The sequence below is a fragment of the Phodopus roborovskii genome, unplaced genomic scaffold, assembly GCF_943737965.1.
Source record: "Phodopus roborovskii unplaced genomic scaffold, PHOROB, whole genome shotgun sequence".
In the NCBI taxonomy this organism is placed as follows: Eukaryota; Metazoa; Chordata; class Mammalia; order Rodentia; family Cricetidae; genus Phodopus; species Phodopus roborovskii.
In genome coordinates, this window is record NW_026126515.1 from 3,609,392 (window position 1) to 3,634,922 (window position 25,531).

General features: G+C 40.0%; 1 protein-coding gene across 5 annotated transcripts in view; it reads left to right on the forward strand.

Moving 5' to 3' along the window:
• Positions 1-25,531, forward strand: part of Pcnx1 (pecanex 1) — a 131,270-nt gene that overhangs the window by 21,523 nt on the left and 84,216 nt on the right. For all 5 annotated transcript variants that reach the window (XM_051196259.1, XM_051196261.1, XM_051196260.1 and 2 more), the window contains exons 2-5: positions 5,122-5,330; positions 13,741-13,846; positions 18,934-18,979; positions 19,684-19,773. In XM_051196259.1, coding sequence (XP_051052216.1) covers positions 5,122-5,330; positions 13,741-13,846; positions 18,934-18,979; positions 19,684-19,773 — 451 coding nt within the window. The remainder of the gene's footprint in view (positions 1-5,121; positions 5,331-13,740; positions 13,847-18,933; positions 18,980-19,683; positions 19,774-25,531) is intronic.

The following is a 25,531-nucleotide window of genomic DNA, read 5'->3' on the forward strand; positions in this document are numbered from 1 at the left end:
AATGACCCCATTTGAGACCAGGTAGCTGACTTATTGTACCTCAGCCTTTCTGTCTATAAAATAGGAGACTAAAAGAGCCAACCTCATGAAGTGAGGCCAAGGTTAAATGAGTTGCTACTACATAAAGCACTTCGAAATGCACACCACACATAGCAGCTTAGATTGCCAAAGAGGTGTTGGAGTCACTTCAGTGGATGGGCTGTGTCTGGAAATGCTCTAAGGAGGCATTCTCGCTGCAGCACAAGACTAGGGGCAGCAAAGCACAGCAGTAAGCATGCTGAAGGAGGTGCCTGCCCGTCATCCAAGCTGATTGACCATGTTAGGGACTGAAGTACGGGTTTTCTGATGACTACTGATTCTACCCCGAGCATTTCTGTAATTCCAGAGGAAGAAAGTGTGCATAGCCACAATCTTCTATTCCTGGCGGAGCATCCCAATGTCTTGTGTTAAAAATAAGCTACCAGGGTCAGAGAGGACTGAATTGTGTTGTGAGTGGCTCTGTCTCACTGCTTGGTCCTCAGCATTGAGAAGACACAACACAATATCCATCTGTCTACCCCCTCTCCCTGTCCATCTGTCTCTCTCCTTTGGTGTCTGTGGAGGCCTGTCCCTTTTCTAAACTGCAAAAATGGATCATACTTTTTTTATATGCAATACAATATAGTACATGCAGAAAAATACTCGATCACACTGATGATCAGTCCTCTGTTTCCACTTGGCGTATCATTGGAATCTTGGCAAATCATTTACCTATTAAATCAATAAAAAAGACCTCCCAGGAATCAGACGAACAGTTATCTCTACGCAATGAGTTTTCCTCTTCAGTAGTCTGTTGATGATGCGTCTGTTGATGATGAAATGAAATGCAAGCCCAACAGTGATGTTCAATTGTAAGAAGGCGAGTTCTTTCAAGTATAAAGACTAACTGCATGGCATAGACCTGACATAACTGTTAGCCACCAGGTGCCCTCAGATACCATGGAGGTCACACTCTTTTCTGCACACTTTATCCTCACAATCTTAATGAACATGGTCCCTCAGGCCCAGATCCTGAGAGGATACAGAGTACTCCTCCGCTGAAGGTCCTTTTCTGTGCCTACTCCTTTGGCTCCATGATGGTGTTTTGGTTGCAGTTGTCAAACTCTTGGTTGCAACTGTCCCAGTTCCAAAAGTCTTGCCTGAACCCAAGTGCAGCATCATATCTGAGAAGATGCTCTAGGGCATGGAGGCTTCTGTACTTTGTATGTTGTACCCCTGGCTCTTTCATGCCTGTCCTTATGTATGCAGCAACCAAACCAGTTATTACTGTATTTTTCTTGATCTGGCCAAAATAATGAAGACGTTTTTCTGGTACGTTATTGTATGATGCACTGTGTTTCCCTCATCTTCATCCTTAGACCTGTGACAGTTACACTGCAAGCTGGACTACTTGGTCAGTCTCTACTCACCAGTTGGTCCTGTGTTTGTCTTGGTTTCAGTTGTATCATGGCAAGAATGCCACACGGTGTTCACCCACCTACTGGGCCTGTCCTGGCTAGTTTTATGTTAATTTGACACAAGCTAGAGTCATCTGAAAGGAGGGAACCACAACTGAGAAAATGCCTCCATAAGATCCATCTGTAAGGCATTTTCTTAAATAACGAGGATGTTACAATTATAGAAGCCCCCCCCCAAAGCAAGCATAAAATATGTCTTACATTAAAGATGGATAGTAAAAAAAAAAAAAAGTTTGCTTAAAAATTCTTTTATACCCTTGATGTCAGTTATATGTGATGTGCCTGTCATTCTGTTAACCTTAAACCACACACTACAACTGGTTGGAATACCTGGGTATCACTGCACAATACACAAGTCTCAGGAATCACAAAACCAGCTATCATACCAGAGAAGTAAAACCCACTAGCTTGCCTTCTTCAACTTAGTCCCTGGCAGGTTCATACAGTCTGAAACAGAAAGCTGTTAAGATCCACTGTCTGGGGTGTGTGAGGAGCTGCTTGGAGCCTTCATGGTGCCGCAGGCCTTTATGTGTGCGTTCAGAGCTGTGACCTTTATGGTTATTTAATGAAGGCCTTGTTTGTCCACCAGTAGATGCCAGCTGCTCTGTTGCCTTTTCATCTAGGCTGCCCACTGCTTGTGGCTTGTCTTCGGTATTAACTTAAGGTAACACTCACAATAAAATAATATAGCTTGAAGATTAAAAAGGCTTTTTGGAAAAAGTAGAACTTTGTGAAATATTATTTGTTGTAGAACTATTGTGAAATCAATAGTTACCTTCCAGAAAGATTAAAAATAAAGACTTTAATGTAGAACTTGCTATGTCAAGCAATGCATTCAAATTATACTTTAAACATTAGATTAAGCAATTATATCTTGCACATTAGGTTTTCTCCCAAAGAGCCTAGTTTCCCTGGACTTGATGCTTGTTGCTAATTAGAATTCTGAGTGTTTCTGAACAACTTTCCTTGAAAACATAGTATGTATATCTAATATAATACAGTATTCAGACATGGAGCAGAGGAGAGCCCAGTCCATACAGTGCTTGATGTGCAAGCTTGAGGACTTGCTTTTGGATCCCCAGTACTAGAGTTGGGAATGTAACTCCACCAGTGGAGGAGAAATGAACTCTTGGGGAGTCCATTGGCCAGTCTGTCTGTGAGCTCCTTCAGTGAGAGGTCCTGTCTTGAAAAATAAGGTGAAAAGTGACTAAGGAAGACATGTCTAGCATACACATGCATGCACACACAATGCATGTGCACCAGCACATACATGAATACTCAACATATGCGCTACACAGGCAATACAAATACAATTTCTTTTGCCCTTTTGGTGTGTAAGTATGTCAGCTGACTACGTGCAGTCATTTTGTGTGTGCTTCTTTTGGGTGTTTGCCCTTGGAAGACAGATAGCATTGACACTTTTCTTGTAATGTGGTGAATCATAACTGTAGGGAAGGTTGATGTTCCCTTCAGACTCCTGGCCAGCTGTCCAGGAGTGCCTTGAGTTTCCCAGGCCGGGAAGCAGCTTTCCTGAGTACTCAGCAGCCCAGGGTGTCTGCACTTCCACCTCTGTGGGAAAAGTGGCTTAGAGGGTGGGGCTTCTGTCCCTGGAAGCTTTGGGACTGACTGAGTAGGGCCAAGGCACCTGAATCACAGAATGCAAAAATACACCAGCAGTTTTGTAATTTGAGTGGAAAAAACAGCTGTTACTGACCTGACACTAGTTTCCAGTATGTAAGGGTCTCCTTGAATTCCTTAAGGCAAAATTCATTTTCAGTCTTCTGTGGTTAATGTCTTTCCAAAAGTGATTTTCTTCCTCTCTCTCTCTCTCTCTCTCTCTCTCTCTCTCTCTCTCTCTCTCTCTCTCTCTCTCTCTCTCTCTCTCTCTCTCTTTCTTTTTCCCCAAAAGTGATTTTCTGATTTGTCTTTAAACCCTCACATTTCAGTGGGTTTAAGGAACATTAACATTGTTCTTCTTAGTGTTTGGGGGTATGAGGATTGACATTTATCTAGATGAGTTTTGAGCATTGACAATCTTTGGCAATTTAAAATTAAGTACTCTTTTCATTTGTTAACATTTTCATTGAATTTGTTTGACACGGATGCTGGTTATTTCCCTCTGTCCAGTTAGTGCAGTCAGCCATTTTATCCTTTATGTGGACTATAGTGGGTTAGGATGGAACGGACCTTTTTTATTGGCTGAATTTTTTTAAATGAACTATGAAAATGGAATTGGTATGTGGTCTGTGACATGTGGTGAAATAGGCATATGCCTTCCTTTATTGTTTAGATGGATAATCTTGGCTAAGTCTTAAATTTAGTGTACCCCAATATCCTATCAGGAAATGGAGACATTGAACTATTTAGCTTGCAAGGAGTCTATGTGTCTGTGGTGTGGAAATTGCAGAAGGAATCCAGCACTAATCAGAACTTTTACAAATTCTCCAAATGGTCGGCTGCTCTCTGTGTCTGTCTCTTTCTGTCCCTCTGTCCCTCCCTATGCCTCTTTGTGTTTATATCAGTTTCCATGTTTCTGTCTCTCTGTTTATGTCAGCCCCCCCCCCATGTCTGCATCTGATGGTGGCTTTTTTGTTCAGAAGATTATTCAGGGGCATTTGTTTTTATTTAATGAATGTTAGGTTTGTTAAAGATACAAGTCAACTAAGAGTCTTAAAGTACACTTTCCCCCTAACATTTTAACCGTCATTTTCCAGAGACTTATTTTTTGTACCTTACGATCTCTTTAATTTAAATTTCATTTATAAATTGAACATTTGAAGTAGTTATCTGATAAATCTTCCAAATGCATCGAGATCTAGTATTCATTAATTTAAGAAAAACAGGTTTTTAAACTGTTTAAATCACAAGGCTAAATGAGTTCTTTGGGAACATTTTCAATTAGGTTAATCAGTTTAACTTTTTAATTATATTAATATGTAGGGTTTCTTTTTTTAAAGATTTATTTATTTAATGTATATGAGTGCTTTATCTACATGTATGCCTTATGTCAGAAGATGGCATGGACTCCCACTATAGATGTTTGTGAGCCACCATGTGGTTGTTGGGTATTGAACTGAGGTCCTCTGGAAGAACAGCCAGTGCTCTTTAAGTTCTGAGCCATCTCTCTAGCCTCTCTCTACAGAGCACATAATCAGGGACTGTATTTGGGTCACAACCGTGACTACTCACACACAAGGTGATGCAATGTTAGCTGTTTGGTTTGGATTATAACCCCCACCCCCATGGACTCCTCAGCACTGTGAAGTAGAAATGTAGTATGGGCCACACAGGTAATTTAAAATTTTGTAGTAGTCATAGTATTAAAACAAATGGAATTATTTTCAATAATTTTTAACCAAGTACAGTATAGTTCACTTATAGTTTTCACCTGCAATCAGTATAAGAATTGACACATTGATAAATCTTCATACTTAGTCTCAACTAAGCCACATTTCAAGTGTTAAGTAGCCACATATGTGGCCTCTGTTTTGGGCAGTGGAATCCCTTACCTTTGCAACTTAGTATTATAATTGCTTTGTGTAGCTTCATTATATTAGGTACAGACTTCTAGAATTGAGTAAAATATAAAGTATTCTAAAATGTGTATATCTCCTTTCTCTCAAAGGCCCTTCCTTCTTCCATGATTATAGTAGCAGTTTATTGTCCTGTGGTAGCTGCTGTTTTCATTGTTCTGAAGATGGTCAACTATCGACTACACAGAGCACTCGATGCTGGAGAAGTTGTAGATAGACGCACAAGTGAGTTCCCAGATCAACGAGCCAAAGCCGAACAAGGCAACTGTTCAGCAAGGAGGAAAGACAGCAATGGTCCAAGGTAAGAGAGGAACATGCCCGCCTTATAGATATAAGCGACAGTGTGTGTACTATGTCCAAGGTAGGGAGATCAGTGTACCTGCCTTCTGGATGTGATGGTGTGTGTACAGCAATACATTTTACCCTTGTAACAATTTTGCTCATTTTAGTAACACAGACTGCCATTATTTTTCTTAATTATCCATTTGCATCTGTAAGCTTGTTACAGTTGTGGGTATTTGTCTTCCTATAGAGTATTCTCAGCTCTTAAGTAGTAAAAACTCGTTTTCTATGATATTTTTAATAACATTAACTTCATTGTATAGATGTATTGTAATTTAACTTCTGTTTTTAAAACAAATTATGAATTTTTTGCTTATTGTGTGTTTATATGTCTGTACACCATATGCATTCCAAGTCCCTTGGAGGCCAGAAGGCATCAAATTCTCTGGAACTGGAATTACAAATAGTTGTGAGCTGCCATCTGGTGCTGGAAACCAAATCCAGGTTCTCAGTAAGAGCAACCTGTACTCCTACCTATCAAACCATCACTCCAGCCCTCTATTTTTTGTTATTTTAATATTGCAAATTTAAATTTTATTGTGAAAAGGTCACTGTGACGATAATTTTAAATTACTGTATTTTAATCTTAATTTATTGGAAGTGTAATTACTGGAAAGACTACGTTTTTCTAAGTTTTCTAATGTCACTAATTTCCAAAGTTTTGTTTTGTTTTTGCGAATTTTAACCACTATGACCAATGGTTTGTGGCCTATTATTATTTTTTTTAATAACACTGAGTATTCTGACAAATGTAATAGCTCATTATTGAAGTTTTAGATTACTAATGGGTTAGAAATATTTTCATGTGTTACTACTGTTTGTATTTCTTACTCTGATGTCTATTTTGCTATTTATAGTACTGTTTTTATGACTCAGAGTTGAGATTTATTAAAGATATTTTAAAATAGACATTAAGCATGAGGGTTGCGGAAACAAAACAAAACACCGGGCACTTGGGAAGGAAGATACCCTACAGCATGGCTGTGGGCTTCTCTAAGAGAGTTGCTATTAGTGGAATTGCCATTCATTTGATGAAGATACATATTTGTGGTGTTAGTCCCTTGTGGTCTGTGTTAGATAGTTTCCTCAGCTTTAGCATTTGCCCATTTGTATGCTACAGTTTATATTATGTGCCAATTCATTGTTTACTACCACATTTTGTGAGAATTTCTCCCCAGTTATATAAATATTTACTCTGAGTTTGTTTTTTACTTATATATTTTTGGTTTTGCTCTTAAATTGTAGCCTATCATAGTTTAGATTTGTTTGTCCCAACCATTAAATAATAGGTTTATTAAATAAAAAATATTTTCTTTCTCAGTAATTTTAAATACCTACCCTCTTTCCATGCTGATATTTTCAGCTCACAAAGTGGTTCTCCAGCATGGCTGGCCTGTGTACTTATACAAGCTAGTATTTAGGGCATTTTTGAATTCATTTTATTGGGTAATTCCAAGCTGTTTACCAAAATGATTTTTATCAGTTAATTTTCAAAGTCCTTATTGTTTCATATCCACATGAACATTTGGTACTGGTGAAAATTTAACTTTTAGCCAGACACAGTAGCACACACCTTGTAATCCCAGCACTTGATAGGCTAGGGCAGGGTTCTGTGACTCTTGAGAGCAGCCTGGCTGCAGAGTGAAACCTTCATCTCAAAGGACAAGAAGTTCTTTGCCATTCAGGCGTCTCTCTCTTCACTGTGACATCTGTTGAGCACTCCATCATCACGCTGGTGCTGGTTAGCTTTCTCTTGTTTCTTTTGCCGATCTGTGATGTGTGGAGCTGTCTTTTCTTGTTGGCTAATAGAAATTGTTCATTTATTTAGGCCATTGTTTTATTACTTATGAATGGTAAGGCATTTCTGAGTTTGCTGTATTTCTTTCTTTAACATTTCTTAGGTTGCCAGGTGGTGGTGGCTCATGCCTTTAATCCCAGCTCTTGGGATGCAGAGGCAGGTGGATCTCTGTGAGTTCGAGACTAGCCTGGTCTACAGAGTGAGTGCCAGGACAGGCTCCAAAGCAATACAGAAAAACCCTATCTCTAAAAAACACAACAACAACAAAAAAGATTTCTTAGGGTTATTGCACTTTTCTTGTTGGTTTGAGGCTGGATCTCAAGTCACACAGGTCAACCTTGAACTTAGGAAGCTGAAGATGGCCTTGAACTCTTGGTCCTTCTGCTTCCAACTCAGTGTGTTGGTCTTACAGGCAAGTACTATGACACTTGGTTCAGTTACCATACTTCTTAAAGCTGGTATTTCTCGGGTTTTGTTGGTACTGGGGATTGAATCTAGAACATGGGGAATGTCAGGCAGGTTGTCTACCAGCTGAACTGTATCTCTAACCCTTTCCTGGATTCAATAATTAAAAAAAAACAAAAACTTACCCTTTTTAGTAATTGACACTTGTGTGTCTTCCAGAAGTATTCCCTGCACAGACATCTGATATTCTTGTATACTTTTTAAAACTTAATTTTTGCATTTGAATTTTATCTGAAATTATTTTCATCCATAGTGTCATGTAAGGGGTCAGTCAGACTTAACTTTTCCTCCACTGCTGTTGACCCGACTGTCTTCGTTGGCATCACTGTGTCTTTCTGTTGGAAATGGAGTTCCATACACAGTGGCCTGTTCCTGGCAGTCCTTAGTGTTGTGCCGATCCAGTTTTCATTGCCTCGCAGACTTCTCGTTACAGAATCTGTATCCTGGCTCTTGATAGCCTTGCTCACGCTCAGGAGTACCATAGTCATCTTGCTGTCTCTTTTCTCTGATGCCGACTTTGTCATTGTTGTTGGAATTGCTGTGAAAACGCAGATTCCCCTTCTCAGTCTGTACTCCTCTGAAGTATTGCACCTTTCTCCACTTACTTTGTCTTCCAAAATTCTTTTAGGTTTTTATCATTTCTCCATTAAAAATAAATTTATTATTTTGGCTTTCTACTTCAAAGGCTTTACTTTTTTCAGGCTGATCTCTTTGTGCCAAGTACCCAACCCCTGGGAAAGGCTAATCCTCCCAGCAGTCATTAGTTGCCTATAGTTCTTTCTTTATGGGTGGGTGGGATCCCATGAAATCCCCCTTTCCTGTTAGCATGTTCATTGATATTGCCGTTGTTTGGGTCTTCTTTCTGCAGACATTTCTAAGGGACTGTTGCTTCCTGGTCTTGTGGCTGTCAGTCTTTCTGCCCCCTCTTCCCTGATGTTCCCTGCAATTGTATAAGTTGTGGGTTTTTTTCTGTGATGGTTTCCCTTTCTCTATAAAGAGAAACTTCTTCGATCAAGGGTGGTAACTGTGTTCACACCTGAAGATTTGGAGCTAGGAACCATGAGAGAGAACATGCAGAATTTGTTTTTATGGGTCTGAGTTCTCCCATTCAAATTATCTTTTCTAGGTCCATCCATATACTTGCAAATTTCATTTTTCTTTATAGCTAAATAGTATTTTATTGCATATGTACCTTTTTTTTTTAATTTTTATTACCCATTCATCAGTTGAGGCACATTTACATTGTTTCCATCTCCTAGCTATTGTGATTAGAGCAGCAGTGAACATGGCTGAGCAAGAGTCTGTGAAATAGGATGTTGAGTCCTTTGGACAGATCCAAGGAACTGTGTAGTTGGGTCATAGGGTAGATTTATTTTAAGTGTTCTGAGGATTCTCCATCTTTTTAAAACTTGACTGTTGAGAGTTGTTCTATAGGCTTTTGTTTTTGCATCTCGTTTTCACTTTCCTACTTGTGAGAAAGTTTTATACATTCTGTTCTGAGGGAAGGAAATAATCAGAGCTGCATATGGTTTCTATCTAGAGCCAGCCACTGTGCTTGCTACCTTAGGGCAGTCAGTTTATTGCATGAGCAAATGACTCATAAAGCCTTATGGTTTTTCAGTGCTCTCTCATGTGATGCAGTAGTTCAAAATACTTAAACCTATATCTTAAAGAGTTAGAATCTTTAATGCTTTTATTATATTTTTAAAGCATGAGAAGTTAAGGATTTGGATGCTAGGATTCTGGAAACTGCATTTTCTGTTTCTTGTGGCACTAATACTCATAATACTATAAACCAAAGCTCCATTTAATCTATATGAAGCTGGATTTTAGCTAAGGTTTCTGAGAGAGATATATTCTGCTTAGGGACATTTTTTTTTAAAAATCTATTCCTGTTTTTAGAAACATCATTATAATCTAGATTACAATTGTAAACTTACTATTATAAGGGTGTTATGGTGTCTTTGACTAAAGCCCAAGTATCAGCAGTTGATATGATAGCACTGATCCAAAACCTATTTGTGATGTCTCCTCTGTAATTCGTATTAGACTTCTGCTTCTTTGCCTTTTCTTGTACTTGGCTTTGGGATTTGTATTTTTTAGCAGGTAGAGAAATTAAGGCATAAAGGTAAGGCTGCCTGAATTTGGCTCATTGCTTACTGCAGTAAAGCACTTTGCTTCCTTAAGGATTGTAACCCTCTATACTCAGCAGGTGTGTGCTGAGCATTCCATTGCTAACCTGGCAAGTCTCATGCATAGGGATGCTCTACATCACCATTTTGTGTGTTAAGCTGTATGTAAGCTGTAGAAAAGAGAGAATGATAGTATTTTATTAGAGGATTTGTAAAACAAAGGAGCTGTGTTCTTTCTTTCCTTTTTAGGCGTTGTCCTTTTTGTTTCTTGAATATTTCCTTTCTTATCCCTCTATGTTGACTAGAGACCAGTGTTTATTCTAGATTACTATTTCTCTTCTGGGAGTGATTCTAGCCCCTGGGCATCTGGCAATTCTAGGAGACTTAAAGTTTTAACAATTAGGGTACACTGCTGGCATAAGTTGTGGGAAGGTAAAGGCCAGAAATGCTGCCAGTCATTGTCACAGGCCAGTCCCCCACAGTAATGAATTACAGGACCCCAATGCTGACAGAGATGGAGAGAAGAAACCTGCCCTAATTGGCAGTACCTAAATGTCTGTTGTCGAAGGAGAGCACAGGTTCTTAGAAAGATCGTGTGTGGCTTTATGTTCAAACATACCTGCACCAAGCATAGGACAAATAAAGAGCAGATTTGTCCACACATTGCCATTTCCCATTTCAACAGTTTAGATTGTCCACTGTGAGGTCTTCTGCTAGAGTTTACCTTTGCAATATTTTACTTTTTCATCTGTAAAACAAGGATAGTAGCATTTACAAATTTTGGGGAGGATTTAATCAGAAAGTAAAAAAACAAAGTAAATGCATCTAAGACTGGGATATAATCATTTAGATTGTGACCACTTGGTTGGGTTTTTGTTTGTTTGTTTTATCAGAAATGGTATATGAAGTGAATAAGATAGTTTTGCCTCTGACTGAGTAAACATCTGTCCATACAGTAGAATGTTGTTGGGCCACAAGTATAAATGAAGCATTACATGTTACAGTGTGAATGACTTTTCAGTAAGTTATGGGGAGGAAGCCATTATGTGTTGTATACTTCTTACTTCTGTCAATATGAAGTGCCCGGGTAGGCACATCTCTAGAGACAGGAAGTAGGTCAGTGTTTGTCTAGTGCAGGAGGATGGGAAAGCCGGAGAAGCAACAGGTAAAAGTGTTTGTTTTTGAAGTGATGGAAGTATTCCAAAATTGAGTATGATGATGGTTTCATAACTATGAAATATAGAAAAATGAGTTGTACAGTTTAAGTGGATGTGTTCTGTGGTACCTGAATAAAGGTAATGTACAAACACATACATGTATAGACATCCGAAACAAGATGAGGGGTTCCGTCCTTCCTGTGGTATTGTTTACTTCCGTTGTCTTCATTTTGCTCTGCATCTTTTGGTTCCTGTGAGTCTGACCTGGAGGATGCAATCTAGTGGCATTGCTGGGTGTTTCTCTTGGCAGACTTGGTATGATGAGAGCTGTCCTATTATACACTCTTGTTCTTAGTGTAGACTTTAAAGCTGGTATGAGTTAATATGGAACAGCTGACAAACTGGAACACATTTCTTCTCCTTACACGAGGTATTGGTGTACTGAATTGGCCACGGACTTGGTAACCAGTTTCTAGGATGCTGTACTTAAGTAGATGTATAACAAGTTAGAAAGTTAGTTCTTAGTGGCCTAAAGTCTTTAAGCAAACCAGGAACATTATAGTTCTGAGACCTTTAGTAATAAAAAGAATATAAACCAAACAGCAGCAGCAGCAAATACTTGTAAAGATGTGTTGGCAAGTGAATCCCCTTTTGATTGTAGCAGAGTAGCCATCCAGTCATACAAGGGGGTTTTTGTTATAATACTAGAAAATCTGCACATGGATACAGAGAATAAAGTCACCTCATGACACTGCTCCCTATTTTGGTATCCAGGTTCTGATCTTTCTTTCAGTCAGCTGCTGCTAATGCTTGTTTTTTGATTTGAGAGAGAGAGAGAGGACCTCACTATGAAGCTCTGGCTGGCCTAGAATTCGATATGTGAGCCATGTTAGTCTTGGACTCACAGCCTGCTGCTGCTCCCGCAGTCCCTGAGATTGAAGTTGACTGCCACTGTCCTCAGTCAGTGTCTGCAGCAGCTCCAGGCTTTAAAGTCATAGCATCAAGACTACCAGATCCATGGGCTGGAAAGATGGCTCAGCAGCTAAGACCAAGCCCAGAGGACCTTTGGTTCCCAGCACCTTCGTGGCAGCTCACCACCACCTGTAACTCCAGTTCCAGGGGATACAATACCCTCTTCTGGTCTCTACAGACATCAGACACACACAAGGTGCACAAACACACACACAGGTACAACATTCACACGCAAAATTAAGATTAAATAAAAAGCAGATACAGAAAAATTTATTTCAACTATGGGACACTCCTGGTCTGATCCATACTAGTGTGAACTGGACTAATAATGTCTTCTCTAGAAATAGTCTCATGACCACAGAGGAGCAATGTTGATAGCCTTTGGTAGGCAGAGCCCATTTATTGGAGTCAACATAATCTTGTGAGAGTTTGGGGTTAAGAGATGAAATCACTGGAAAAATTTGGAGTTGCTTTTTTAGTTAACCAGGGAGTTGTATTAGCTACTGGGTGGTGAGACTTTAAACTCAAGTAAACAATTTCCAGTAAAAAACAGGATTATGAGTTGCTTTAAGAGTGTGTTCCTGAGAAACGTTTAACACTTTGATTTTGAAATTTGTTATTTTTTTCTTAATTTTTGTCATTATTTCTAAGTAGTGTGTGGGTATCATGAGCTCTTTGAGCCTAATACCTTATCCTTTGATTTTTTTTTTTTCCCTAAGAACTGTTGTTACTACATAGCGTCTTTTTTCATCATCAGGATTCTAGCTGAGCAAACATAAATCTTTGTTTCTTCTTCTTCTTCTTCTTCTTCTTCTTCTTCTTCTTCTTCTTCTTCTTCTTCTTCTTCTTCTTCTTCTTCCTCCTCCTCCTCCTTCTCCTCCTCCTTCTCCTCCTTATCCTCCTCCTTCTCCTCCTTCTCCTCCTCCTCCTCCTTCTCCTCCCCCTTCTCCTCCTCCTCCTTCTTCTCCTTCTCCTTCCTCCTTCTTCTCCTTCTTCTCATTATTATTATTATTATTTATTATTATTATTATTATTTTTGGAGATAGAGTTTCTCTGTGTAGCCCTGGCTGTCATGGAACTCACTCTAGACCAGGCTGGCCTCTAATTCACAGAGATCTGCCTGCCTCTGCCTCCAAAGTTCTTTATACCACTTAGATCCCAGGTATGTTCACTTTACTTACAAAAACAAAGCTGAAAACACAGTTTGCCCAGCATGAGTATGTTTGTCTTTGTGTTATACAATTAGGCAGATGTATCGTCTCTCAGAGACATCAGCTTGCATGATATTTCATTGCTTTCATTGGCCTCTTTCACTTGATCTTGGGAAACAAAAGGCAATAACTTCTTTGCAAGAGTGGTTTTATGTCATGTATCATCAGTTATTTACTTTCTATAATTAAGGCCAGTTTTTCATTGGGACAGCGTGAGAGGAGTTTTGAGTACCTCCAACAATGATATGGTTATTAGATAGTTCCACCTTTCAGATTTACAAACTAACCCTCACTCTTTTTTTTTTTTTTTTTTTTTTTTTTTTTTTTATTTTACTCTTTGAAACAAAACAAAACAAAAACAAACCAAAAAACAGCAGCATCTCTGTCACACTCCATGGTGCATCTCAGCACTTGGGAAGCAGAGGCAGGCAGATCTCTGTGACTTCGAGGCCAGCCTTGTCTACATAGTGAGTTTTAGGAAAGACAGACAGAACTAGTAGAGACCCAGTTACAAAACAACAAAAAGCAGGACCTCTTGGTTTTACAGAAAGCAAGCTAGAACTAACCCCACACAAAGGAGTTCCTCAATGATAGTTGATGACGGCTGCTCTCTTTTTCTCATTTTCCTGTACAGTGATCCTGGTGGAGGGATTGAGATGTCAGAATTCATTCGAGAGGCCACACCTCCAGTTGGTTGCAGTTCAAGAAATTCTTATGCTGGTCTAGACGCAAGCAACCAGGTACGAATGTGCTACTGTAGCTACTGCATCATGCCTGGTCCCCTTCTTCCTGGTGGTACTGCCAGTTGTTGTCATACTTGGAGCCATCTGTTGAGTGACTCTCTCTCTGATGATCAGTTTTGATTAATATATATCATCTTTATTCATTTTTATTTTTAATTTAGTTTGTATGGGTGTTTCGTACGCTGCATGTATGTGTAGTGGCGGAAAGAACACATCAGACCCCCTGTACAGATGGTTGTGTGCCACTGGGTGGTGCCGGGAATCAAACTCAGGGCTTCTGGAAGAGCAGAGGACCCTTCCAAGCCATCCCTCTAGCCCCCAATTGTTATTTCTTACTGATGATTTACACTGCTAATACACATTTGCTGACTGTGTACCTCACACTCTGCCTGTGTTTACTTTTGATGTAGCAGCTGTAAATGCTGTGGAAATCTAGCTCAGCTGCTCTGTCCTCCTTCCCTTTCTTTGTCCATATTGGAAAAAGAGATGTCTGCATGGCTAAAAAATAAAAATAACGTACCCCAAATCTCAGTCTTAGAAATGCTAATGATAAAGCTAGAAGTAGGATGTAAGTCTATTTCTGACAGTTTTAACATGTTTCTGTTGTGTAAGTTTTAATGGAATGTAACTCTGAAAGTGTTTCCTTAGACAAACAAGGTCGTGGCTGGTTGTATGTCTAGCCTCAGATGTACTGTCACTTGTCCTGACCGTTTACTGTAACACCAGCCAGTCCTTTCCCGCTTGCTTTCTCAGCAGATCACTGGAGTGAAGTAAGCTTTGAAAGGAACTTTGCACAGAACTTTTCCTAATTATGGGGTTTTGTGGTCACTGTGTCAGTCCTTCCTTCCATTATGAAAAGGAAACAGCTTCCTAAATGTCATTTCATCATTCCTGTTGTCACATTCATAGCTTGTGGATTGAAATACTCTTCTTCCCTTACCCCTTATGTCTGTGAGAGACACTAGGTTCTCATTTCCTGTTCTACTTTAACTCTTTGGAAACAGCCCCCAAATCCTCACTATTTTCAGAGCTTGTGGTACTGGCCCTTTTTGCACACAGAGCGTTTACATTTACTGCAACTTAGTTTCTGGTGTATGATGTGCAGTGAGTTATAAGCCTCCAGGGCAGACTTTCTTCTTGGTACTCTATAGTATGCTGTCTTGTGCTTAGCTGACTTTCAGTTCACAGTTGCTGATTCCTTTACGTGTATAGATAATGCAGTTTTATAGATAGAATGGAACTCAGCCCCTCACTTAACAGTCTTAGCCTGGTTCTCTGGATGCTGGCTCATAGTATTCACCTACTGCTAGCCAGACACTAAGCAGTGTTGTGAGACCACCACAGCTTGTGAACCAGAGTCATGGGTTTTGTTTCCTAATCCACACTCATAGTTTTGGCCAAGTTTAAGTGAATTCTTAGTAACAGTTTTATTGTGAAATCATTGCACATGATAGCACAAAGAGGGTAAGATCTTTCCATCCTCTATGAAATAGGGAAATTTGGTATTAAAAAGAAATCCAGAAAATGACTACTGAGACAAAAAGCCATGTTCCCATGGTAACGGTTGGTACTTTGACGTTTCAGGTTGCACAGCATTTGTGTGGCATAAAGGCCTGCTACCCAGCTTGTTGTTCTTTCGGTTGTCTGCATGCTTTTCCTCAGTTTCTCTTTATAGAATGAACAGCTGAATCCATAATCACTGTGACTGTTTGTATTCTTGGTTAGCCCTGGCCTTCCTCCAAGTGCAGGCAACGGCAGGTCAGCCCTGGGAGTTACTCTGTCTCCACTAGTGTTTGGAAAGCCATTCCTTTTGTTTTGAAGGACAGGACATAGCAGGGACCAGCCACCTTTGGAAACCTGCTCTTGGTGTTCTTTCTGTTGATCGGTTTCTAGTAGTTTTCTAGAATATAATTAAAGCATGTGTGCATCTAAACACATACCGTAGATAATTATGCTTTCTTAAATAGTAATTTTTACATTAAAATGGGAAATATTTTAAGCTTTTTTCTATTAATTTTTTATTTAAATTAAAAACAAACTTATTTTATATACCAATCCCAGTTCCCTCTGCCTTCCATCTTCCCATCCTCCCACCAACTCCCCATCCCATCCCCTTAAGCTTGGTTGCTATCAGTTCATACCAGCACACTTTCTCTTGTTTGTTGTGTAGCTCTCCTACATCCTGATTGTTTATGTGACCGTATTCTGTACCCAGTGGTGGCCATGTCCACCTGGAGTTATCATGTCTTCTCTTTGGCTCCTCCTGACTGTTCCTTCCCATCCTTGTTCTCCTCTGCCATACATAATAATCATTTCTCCTCACTCCACCCCTGGCCTGCACCTCCTCCTCCTCCTGTTAGTCTCTTGTCTTTTTTTTAAATAATTAGTGCTTGCAAATATTCAAGGTAAATATTTGGTCTAGGATGGTGAATTGGTCTTATCATCAAAGAGATTGTGACCAGAGTAACCACTGTTAAGTGATATGTTACTAAGGAATTAAGCTCAAAATCCATTCACAAACTTATACTTGCCATTGAAATTGCCCAAAAAAGGGCTGACTTAAGAGGAAGAGTAATTCCAGCTAGAGAGAAAGGCAAGGCTCCATGTAGGATGTGGCCTTGCTTGACATCTATAATCCTTGCTGGACCTGTTTATATAAACCATTTAAATGAAAAACTTAACTTCTAAATGTAGGAGATACCATCATTTTTCCTTAGCTTTTTCTTTTGGCTTTTATAAAATTTAACAAATGAGAGTTAAAGAAGAAAATTAAAATCTTCCATGACATCATACACATTAAAAAATCTTTAAACATAGTAGAGTCACAGTGTGCATCCTCTGTTGTGTCACAAATGTCAGTGTCACAAGCACTTCTGCAGTGACATTTCTGTAGTTTGTATTATTAATCACCTGTTGTATACAAATAGTTTAGGATTCTTTGCTTTTGAGGAGGGGCTTGGTAGAGAAAAGCATTAAGACTCAATTTCCACAGTGTCTGTTAAGATCTCTTTTATCTATGAAGACAGTAGATGACTCACCTAAGACGGACGTAGAGAATGGTGTTGCTGTGGGAGTCTGTGTGCTGGCTGGCATTGTCTCAGTTCTGTAGACTTGTCTGTGGGGTCCTGGGGTGGGCATAGCTGCTGCCGCTCCGGTCTCATGCTGTTGGAGGGTTAGCAAGTAGCAGGATAGGGGCAGAGGTTTCTCCAAGCACAAGACCATCTCTGTCTGGACCTTCCCAGAGGCTTTTTCCTTACATCCAGTCATCAGAGCCAGGTCCTGTAGCCCCTTCTGGGTGAGGATAGGGTCCACTTCGCAGAGAGCGGAAGACGTGGAACAACATCTGGACAAAGTGGGGAGCTTAGCATGGAGGGAGAAGGGAAACATTTGAGGATTGTGAGCAGATAGCTAAAAAGTCAGTGCAAACTGTTTTGCAAGTTTAAATTCCCAGAAGGATATGCATTAAATGGTGTTTGTATTTACTTGTTTAAAAATTCAATCTAGGAAGTTACTATGTCTTCCTATTTCTAGTAGGCAAATATTATCTTTCCTTTTAACTTGCCTAAACTAACCTCTTTACAGTCATTTTAAGAATGGAAATTTGTTTTGGAGTTAAAAAAAAATAAGGGCTTATTTATTATTATTATTTGTTTTGAATTTTGGAAATAGGTTCTCACTATAAAGCCAGCCTAGTTTTAGACTTGAAATTCGCCCCCCTCAGGCTTCCATAGCATTAGAAGCTGGTAATACCATGGCTTGTGACTGTTTCCTTTCAGGGGCAGGACAGTGCCTTACGGTGTATTTAAAGCATGTTAGGAAATCCTGAGAGGATCAAGTTTAACAAACAGCTCCAAAATATAACAAAACTTAGTGTGCATGTATGTGTGTGAGTGAGCATGTCTGTGCATGTGTGCATTGGCTGAGGTGCGGGGGGGTGCACGCCTTTGTGTGTCAGTGCAAGTGGCTTGCAGAGGCCACCACTGTTGATGTGGGTGCTGGGGATCCAGAGTCTGGTCCTCCTGTTTGCATAGTACTTTACTGACAGTGCTCTCTCAGCTCTGCAAAGGTTGGTTTTATTGGCAGCATTGAGTTTATTAGTTTTGCTTGTATTTGTATGCAGAATTTTTTATTTGCCTTTTCAGTGACAGTTACAGACACATTGTAGCACACATCTCCAGTGCTCTGCCAGAGGCATATTACCTATACTCCAAGCTCGTGTCTCATATACTGCTGCTACAGTGACTCCATGAAAGGGACAGGGTTGAGTAAAATAAGTAAGGAATTGTATGAGTTAAGTTTTGTTTACAGTGCTGAGTATGCAAAACTGTTTTGAATCCATTGAAAACAGATTTACTGAGAGAGTTTTGAAGCTTGTTGGTTTAGTTGACAAAATCATGCTGTATTTTGTTTTCTTACTGTTGTGGAATTTGTGATATTTGTTTATATGGTTTTTATGGTTATATAAATAATGTGTGTAATGTTTAGGGAAATGTCAGGCCATCTTGAATATAAACATTAAAGACTCATCAGTTACAGTTTAGGTTTCTAATTACAGTTTGTGCTAAGAATTCGTTTTTTTTGTGATGGTTAGATTTTTTTTTTATTATTTTTAAATATTCTCATTGGCTATAAAAAAGTACTTCATGTCTTAGAACTAAGAATAGTAAGGTTTTATTTTGCTCTCCGTGTATATTTGTATATTTTGTTCCCTCAAATTTCATTGTAATGTGACCTACGAAGTCTTAAGTTTATTTCCCATGGATTCAGTGTGTGGCTTTGCTTTAGTTTATAACACAAACATGCCTTGATGCAATGTAAAAATGATAATAACTACATGGTGCAATTTGCTTGAGGTGGCAGATGTTTGGGCCCGGGGCTCCATCCGTCCATCCTGAGCATGCAGATGGTTCATCAGTGTGTACTGCAGCAAACAGCTGTGTGCCTCTGATGGAATGTGCCCAACAAGTGTTCTCAGATATGGGTAAAAGTGAGCGATAGCACGCCAGAGAAGATGATGTGGATAGTTTGTGCTTTGGATTGGTGGTGTGTTAATCAGTTTTATTTCCTTCTTGTCTTGCTTTCAGATTGGATCTGGGTCCTCTCGACTTGGAACAGCAGCAACTATTAAAGGTAGACACAGTCTAACTGAGCATTGACTGACTGATTATCATTTCTCTATCTTTGTATTAAAGACAGCATTCTAATGTAATGAAAGAATTGCTTCTGGAAATAACAGGATCTTATTAAATTGCCTGACTTAAATAGTGTTATCCTTTTATCATCTAAATATCACAAAAATATTTGAACATTTGTATTGTTTACAAGTTTTGATCTATAAGAAACCTTTTTGGCAGAATAGGACATGCTTTCCTAAGTATGAGTGCAACTTGTGAAAAACAGAATTTGCCATGAAGTTTTTTAAATGTGAGCATAATTAAAACATTAAAAGAGAAAATTTTCTCTTTCTGTGCATCTGCCTCAAGTAAATTCACAGTTTTGCTCTACAGTGTTGTAGTTTCTAACCTTCCTGGGGAAGGAATTTCCTTTATTTCAGGTTTGTTATAAGATATTTGGCATTTCTAATTAGACTCTGTTTTTATTTTTTATTTTTTTCAAGACAAGGTTTCTCTGTGTAACAGCCCTGGCTGTCCCAGAACTCACTCTTTAGGCCAGGCTGGCCTCAAACTTTAGAGACCCACCTGCCTCTGCCTCCTGAGGGCTGGGATTAAAGGTGTGCAGCAGCTGCTCTCGTCGGTAGTTCTCCTGTCTGTGTCTGCTCTTTGCTGTGGTTTACTTTAGTGCTATGTCCTCATGTGTTTCTCTTAACTTTGTAGGAGACACAGACACTGCTAAGACTTCTGACGACATAAGTTTAAGTCTGGGCCAGAGCTCTAGTCTTTGCAAAGAAGGAAGTGAGGAACAAGGTAAGAGTATGCTCTGTGGTGACATCACACCTTGTAATGTATGGTGAATTTGAGGAATACCTTACTCACATTTTCTTTCAAAGTATGAGTGTTCTGTCTGCTTGCTTGTATGCTTGCATGCCAGAAGAGGACACCAGATCTCATTAGAGATGGTTGTGAGGCACCATCTCTTGCTGGGAGTTAAACTCAGGACCTCTGGAAGAACAGCCAGTGCTCTTAACCTCTGAGTCATCTCTCCAGTACCCCATTCTCACATTTTAACAGAAGTGCTTTTTTTTTTAATTATTATCATTATTATTATTATTATTATTATTATTTTCACATTCTGTTGCTCTACAGCCCTGGCTGACATGTAACTCACTATGTAGCTCAGACTGGCCTTGAAATCTTAGGTAATTCTCCTGCTTCTGCCTCCTGAGTGTTGGGATTACGGGCATCGGCCATCATGCCTGAGTCTGCTATGGTTATTTTTAGGAAACAATAAAATAGAATAATTTACTGGTATAGAAGTAATGCAGCATTTAGTAGTGATCTGCTGTTCCATTTCTCTTTTCCTCCTTAATATGTAACATTGGCTGCCCTGCTCCCTCTGTGGATCAGGCTTGTCCTCCAGCTCAGAGACCCGCCTGCCTCTGCCTCCTGAGTGCTGCGATTAAAGGTGTGCCTTTCTGCCCACCACCTCCACCAGACTTCATTTCTTACAGATGTAGTCTGTTGCTGGTGCTTGGAAGTTTATCACTGTCTCTCCTCTTTGGGATTGTAATACCTTGTCACTGTTAATGTGCTTTTGAGGATTCCCCCTACCTGAGGGCCTCTAAACATACTGCATGGTATGAATCACTTTTCCTTTCTTTCGAGTTAAAGGTAAATCAGTTACTTTGCATAGTGTAGTATCCATTTCTGTACCTTGTACCATTGTAATGGCTTGACAACCAGGTCATAGTCTTAGAGGGCTGAGCCTGTCTGCATTTGGGAGTCATGTATCTCATTATCTTACTGTATATCTAAAAAACACTGAACAAGGGTTTTGTTTGCTAATGATAATCTGGCAGGCTGAGCTTTATACAAATACAGCTTTTTCATTGTAGTACCGAGTACAGAGTAACATAGATAATGATGTCTGGCATTCACTTGGCATAGACTGTTGTCTAGGTTAGGGTCTACATGCTTATTTTTTGTGAAGGCCTAGGTAGCTTCGCAGGTCATTAGGAGGTCAGTTGGTAACCAGCTCTGTGATTATGTGATTATAGGGGGAAGGATCCCTAACCTATTTCTAAGTTGTGCCATACTGACCCTTCCTTTACAAACATGGCCAGGCTTTGTTCTGTCGTCCTAGGCTTGTCTCAGCCTTGGGGTTAGTTTTCTCTATATGCATTTACTCAGTTGTCACTTCAGACATTTAAAATCAACACTGTTGCCATTTTTGCTTTATAGATAATCGTATTATGACTTAAAGAGGAGTTACAGGAAACTTACCCAAGGAAACTTACCCACAGTCATAGCTAAATTCACATTATTGTACTACTTTAAAATAGTTCTTGAAAAATATTTATTTTGTGTGTGTGTGTGTGTGTGTGTGTGTGTGTGTGTGTGTGTGTGTGTGTGTTTGCACGCGCGTGCCAGTGCACACACGTGCAGTTACCCACAGAGGCCAGAAAAAAGGCCTTGCATTCCCCAGAGCTGGAGTGAAAAGTTGATTGTGAGTCACCTGATGTAGGTGGGAACCAAACTCAGGTCCTCTTTGAGAATAGAAAGCACTGTTAATGGAGGAGCCATCTCTCCAGACCCTCACATAGCTTTTTAACTTGCTGTTTATCATGTAACCCATCACATTCTGTATACATTTAACAGATATTTTAATGTTATTATGTGCAGAGCACTTTTTTAAATATTGGGAATAATCAGTGAACAGACAACAGTTTGCACTCCCTTATGTCTCCTGTGTTCTCAGGATGGAGTTGTATTACTGTGACTCAATTATAAGAGTAAGTAGATGGAGAATGGAAGTGGTAGTTTTTACCTGGAGCAAAGAGCTAAAGAAAGAGAAACAGAGGGAAAGAACCCCTCCTATGCAATGGGAACAGCACTTGTAAGAGGTGGGGTTTGAAAAGCAATGTGGCTGGAGGTATGCATGGGGGGTGGGGTGGGTGGAGCTGTATAAAATCTCTGAGGTCATTTTTAAAGATACATGTTTTAATTCCTAAGAAGATGAGCTGCTATTGTGGCTCTGACTTAAGACTGATCAAAGTGGTAGATGCTGAAATTGAGAGATTATTTGGAGGATCATTGTAAGGGTCGGGGTAGAATGAAATGATCTGGTTTCTTTTTTTATAGAGTGTGTGTGTATGTGTGTGTGTGTGTGTGTGTGTGTGTGTGTGTGTGTGTGTGTGCTAATATGATACTATGTTGGTGGATTTTAGTGTTACTGTATAAGATTTTGTAGTACTTGTGGGTGATTTTTCAGACAATTTTGGGTTGGACAGCAGGGAAGATGGGGTATCCCTTAACTGAAAGGAGTGTTCTAGATTCAAAGCATGGAGAGTAGGTTGGGAGTTGAGTTTGGGTCATATTTAGTATGTGATTCTTTGGGACCTTAGAGAAGCCATGAGGAGGAAGAAGTCAGGTTAGATGTTTGTGTAAATACAAACTAACCAACCAACACTTCAAATACGGAATTAGAGCTGGGCATGGTGACTCACTCATACCTATAACTTGGCAGTGTGAGACGAGAGAGTATTGCCTTGAATTTAAGGCCAACCTGGGGCAGCAGAGTGAGTTCCAAGCCAACCTCCACTGTAGAGTGAGACTCTTTCTCAAAACAAAACAACAACAGCAGCAAAAGGCAAGGCAAAAACAGTAGAAAAACACACACTGATTTGGATTCTTCTGAAGTTGGTAAACAAACACTAACAGGGTGATTTTACAGGGTTAGCTGGCTTGGGGTTTACACGGTCCCTGCTGTGGTTTGTCACCACCTAGTGGCAATTGTTTAAATGGTTGAAATACTATTTAGGAGTGGCTTGGCTTCTGTTGCTTAGTAGTCAGCATTTGGTTGATAAATGTCATTCACTTCGTTCTAAGATTAGTAGCATTATTAGTAGAACCAAGAGTGTGGCGTGCACCCTGATTCTTCACTTCTAAGGAGAAGTTCTTGCCAGTTTCCCTGCCTCGTCTCACTCATGTCTTCTCTGTCCAAGATCACAATTATAGCTCATCCCCATCACAGTCAGGCCTGACAGACTATGTAGAAAATGATCCCAGGTGTTTCTGAATGCCTATCCTGGTGCCAGGAAACTGAAAGAGATCTACAAAGAGAAAGTGTAGGTAGGAAACTGAAAAATCCCAGGGCTATGACTTGAGCCAGTAGACTTGAAGATGTTTAGACTAAACAGAAACAGCTGGTGAGCTGAAAGGCACTCTGAGCCTGCAAATGCCAGCATGATGGAGAAAGGCTGAACCCAAGGGGTTTGAGGGTGTGACTTGATTGTTAACAGCAATGAAGATACTGCTTACCTTGACAAGGGATTTTAAGGAGTAATATTAGAACCTGTTGACTGGGGATGTGACTCAGTGGTAGAGTACTTGCCTAGCACATGTGTGTGTTAAGGCCATCTGCTCAATTTCCAGCCCACAAATCAGAAAACAAAAATCTCCAAAGAACTATTCAAGAGAATCAGAGGAGAAAAATAAACTACTGTGACTACATTACTCTTTCACTAAATTCTTGCAAAGGACTAAGGTATTAACTAGTAAAAGGAATGAAAGATAGAGGGGGAGTATAGATTTGAAGAGAAATAATGTTTGTGTCATTGATAAAGACAGTCCAAGAGGAAGCCCAGTCCTGTGCTTTGTTTATATGTTAGTGCAGTAGCTGTTAACTTCAAAAAACAGTTCAGTAGGAGGAGTAAAGTAGTTCATGCTTCTGTCACAGAGACATTCTGTTCGCTTTTTTGGTGTGTACCTTTGTGTCCTGTTTTTCATTGTGGTGCAGTTTTCATGCCATAATACTCTCCCTCCTAGTTTAAGTACTTTTTAGTATATGCACAGATTACATTCCTGTTATCAGAACTTTTTTGTCACCAAAGAAGAGACCTGCAGCTGCTGCCACCCATCTTTGCTTCTTCAGCCTCCCTGATAGCCACTGGGTATCCATCTGCATTCGCCTGTTCTGAATATTTCATAGGCATGAAACTCTGTGATGTGCGGCTTCTGTGCTAGCTTCTTTCATTTATCAATCATCATGTTACAGCATGTATGGGACGTAATTCCTTTTTGTGGCTAATCACAGTAGATCGCTTCAAACCCGTTCCCATACCCCCAGCACTGTTTATGAATTGTAGAACTGGAATGGTAGTTCCCATACCCCAGCACTGTTTATGAATTGTAGAACTGGAATGGTAGTTCCCATACCCCAGCACTGTTTATGAATTGTAGAACTGGAATGGTAGTTCCCATACCCCCAGCACTGTTTATGAATTGTAGAACTGGAATGGTAGTTCCCATACCCCCAGCACTGTTTATGAATTGTAGAACTGGAATGGTAGTTCCCATACCCCCAGCACTGTTTATGAATTGTAGAACTGAAATGGTAGTTCCCATACCCCAGCACTGTTTATGAATTGTAGAACTGGAATGGTAGTCTCCTTGCACTGCTGCCTCTTTCCCCATGTTTTCTCACGGTATTGCATAATGTTCAAAAATGTTTTCAGTTCCGTATAACACTGTCAGCAGACTGTATAATTTACACAGCCATTTTATTGGCCATTGTTAAAGATTTTATGTTTTAAGACTCTTTGTAACCATCTAAAAGGAAACCCTTGGGGTAAGACCTTAGTCACATACTTGCTTTATTCTTTAGCAGTAGTTTCTAGAAGTAAATTAACTAGAGAGTGAGAATTTTTTTTCTTTCTCAGAGTTAGGGGTTAGGGAGATAGATCAGTCGGTAAGTGCTTGCTGTGGAAATAAGAGGACCTGAGTTCAGCCCCCAGCCCCCATGTAAAAACATTGGATGTGGCAGTGTACATCTGTAATCCCAGGCTGGGGAATGGGGAAAGAGACTGCCGGAGCCTGCTGTCCAGTCAGGCTAACCAGTCAGTGAGCGCCAGGTTCAGTGAGACCCTGTCTCAACAAGTAAGGTGGAGAGCCGATGAGGAAGACACCTGTCTCCATGTGTGCACAAGCACACACCGTACCCCAACCCACAGTTCTTTGAGGAGGGTTCATTTTGGTCATTAATGTTAAAAATGTTCAGTATTTATTAAATTATTTTATGTGGAAGTGTGTTTTTCCTGCATGTGTGTCTGTTCCCACAGACACTTGCATGCCTGGTCAGAAGATGGTATCAGATCCCTGCAACTGGAGTTACAGATATGTGAGCTGCTGTGTGGGTGCTGGGAGTTGACTCTGCGGCTTCTGGAAGAGCAGCCAGTGCTCTTAACCGCTCAGCTATCTCTCCAGCTCTGATCATTATTAGCATTTTAAAGTCCCATTTCATAGAAGAGATTTAGTAAGTGCTGTGTGTGTGTTATAGAGCACACACTGAGGTCAGAGGACACTTGGTTGAGTCATTTCTCTCCTTGCTCCTTTACACAAGTTCTGGGGACCCAGGTCAGGCTACCCTTTAACCAGTAAGCCGTGTGGCTGGCCCCAGATTTAGATTCTTTTAAAGTATATACATGTGTGTAGTAATTTCATTCTTCTTTAATCTTAGGTGAGAGTGTTTGCTTTTATCATGGAGATTCAAGTGAATAGAATCCGA